Raw genomic sequence first — 1,821 nt, 5'->3', positions numbered from 1 at the left:
TCTTGAGTCTTTTAGTAGCCTGGTGCAACTGTTCAGTGTAGTTATCAATAAAACTCCTTAGGTTTTCTTTGAGATTTTCTTGATTGTTTTTCTGTTTCCTTGTGTTGTTTATACGCCTTATATCTCTCAGCCAGTGCCACAAGTTCGTCTGGGACAAACTGATTTGTTCTTTTCAGAATTGTAATCAACTCAGTGGCGATTTTCCAATCATCTTGAGTGATAAGGGTAACCGATGTGCCAGTCTTCCCTGCTCTTCCAGTGCGCCCCACTCTGTGGACATACTCTTCGATATTCCGTGGAAAATCGTAATTGTATACGTGTGTGATATCATGAACATCAAGGCCCCGGGATGCTAAATCGGTAGCGATCAGTATTTTCACTTTTCCACTTTTAAAATCCTCTAATGCTCGCTCACGATCACTCTGGTCTCTGTTGCTGTGCATAGACTGAAGAGGTATACCCTGGATGCTTAAATCGCTTGACAAGTCATCAGCAATAAGTTTTCTGCTGACAAATATGATAACTTTGTCTTTGGGTGACATGTTTTCTAGAAACTCTTGGATAAGAGATCGTTTCTTTTCTTCCGTGGTAATGATTATATTTTGTTTCACTGTATTTACTGCAGCTAGATCCAGAGTACCTACATATACAATCATGGGCTCTTTCAAATAAGATTGTGCTAGTCGACGGACACCGTCTGGCCAAGTTGCACTAGTCATAATGGTCTGCCTATCTGGGCGCACATCTAATAAAATCTTCATTATCTGGTGTTCAAACCCTAGGTCTAGCATTTTATCAGCCTCATCTAACACCAAATAGGTTACGCTTCTTAGATTGACAAAGTTATTCATTTGCAAATCATTTAGTCGGCCAGGAGTTGCAATGATGATATCTACACCTTTGGAAACGTCGTGTATTTGGGCTTCTCTATTTCCACCTCCATATATACAAACGCTTTTAAGACCTTCATATGAATACTTAGAACATTCAGCTTCCACTTGAAGGGCCAACTCTCTAGTGGGTGTAAGGACTAGCATGCCTGGTCCCTTGCGTTCGTGGCTAGCTGTTGGTTGAAACTTGAGATGAATAAACCCAGGCATTAAATAGGACAGTGTTTTGCCTGTTCCAGTTTGGGCAACTCCTATAAGATCTATTCCTTGTAGAACAATTGGCCATGCCTGTGCCTGAATTGGTGTTGGTTTTAGAAAACCTGCTTTTTTAATGCTGGCCATAATTTCAGGATAACTTCTAAAGGCATCTTCAAAAGTACAGGTTGGATTGGGAATAGGACGTTTTCCACTATCTTTCAAGTCGTTACACATTACATTGAAATTATCCTGTCTCCACTTATCTACTTGCATCTGAGGCATTGAACTTGTTGATACGGATTCTACGTAAAAATTTTTCTGAATTGGTGGTAAATCTGCCCATTTCTTGTTCTCCCATTCGGCGGCCTCTACCCGAATTTGATCCCAATCTATCGGTGGCTGAACTTCTCTGCTGACATTATTTCTACTTAAATCTCTTCCAGCAGAAGGCTGGGCAGCAACTGTATTAACCCTGTATTCGCAATTGTAACTTTCCTCTTGTTTTTTAACAACAGTTTCTATGATTGCTTTGGCCTTTTCTTTCATGGTATGGCTGCCAAAAATTTTTACCTCTGCTTCAGTATCACCTTTTATTATGTGAATTCTAGTGTTTGTTGTACCTTGGATGTCCTTGATTTTCGATCCACCGCGACCAATCACAGCACCGATCATATTGTTCTTCAATTTAAAGCAGAGAGGTGATTCACGGGAGCCAGAGGCCCTAGGTTCCAGA

The 1,821-nt window shown here is 40.7% G+C and overlaps 1 protein-coding gene across 1 annotated transcript; it reads right to left on the bottom strand.

Annotated features, from left to right (window-relative positions):
* Window positions 1–16: 16 nt before the first annotated feature.
* Window positions 17–1,814, bottom strand: LOC101356609 (probable ATP-dependent RNA helicase DDX43; the record flags this gene model as incomplete). The annotated part of the gene is made up of 1 exon (XM_012560008.2): window positions 17–1,814. A coding segment is annotated over one exon (1,770 nt), but the record flags the coding sequence as incomplete, so codon positions are not given.
* Window positions 1,815–1,821: the final 7 nt, after the last annotated feature.

This window comes from Trichechus manatus, unplaced genomic scaffold (genome assembly GCF_000243295.1).
Source record: "Trichechus manatus latirostris isolate Lorelei unplaced genomic scaffold, TriManLat1.0 scaffold03972, whole genome shotgun sequence".
Lineage (NCBI taxonomy): Eukaryota > Metazoa > Chordata > Mammalia > Sirenia > Trichechidae > Trichechus > Trichechus manatus.
The sequence above is the reverse complement of the archived record's forward strand: the minus strand, read 5'-3'. Positions and strand labels throughout refer to the sequence as shown.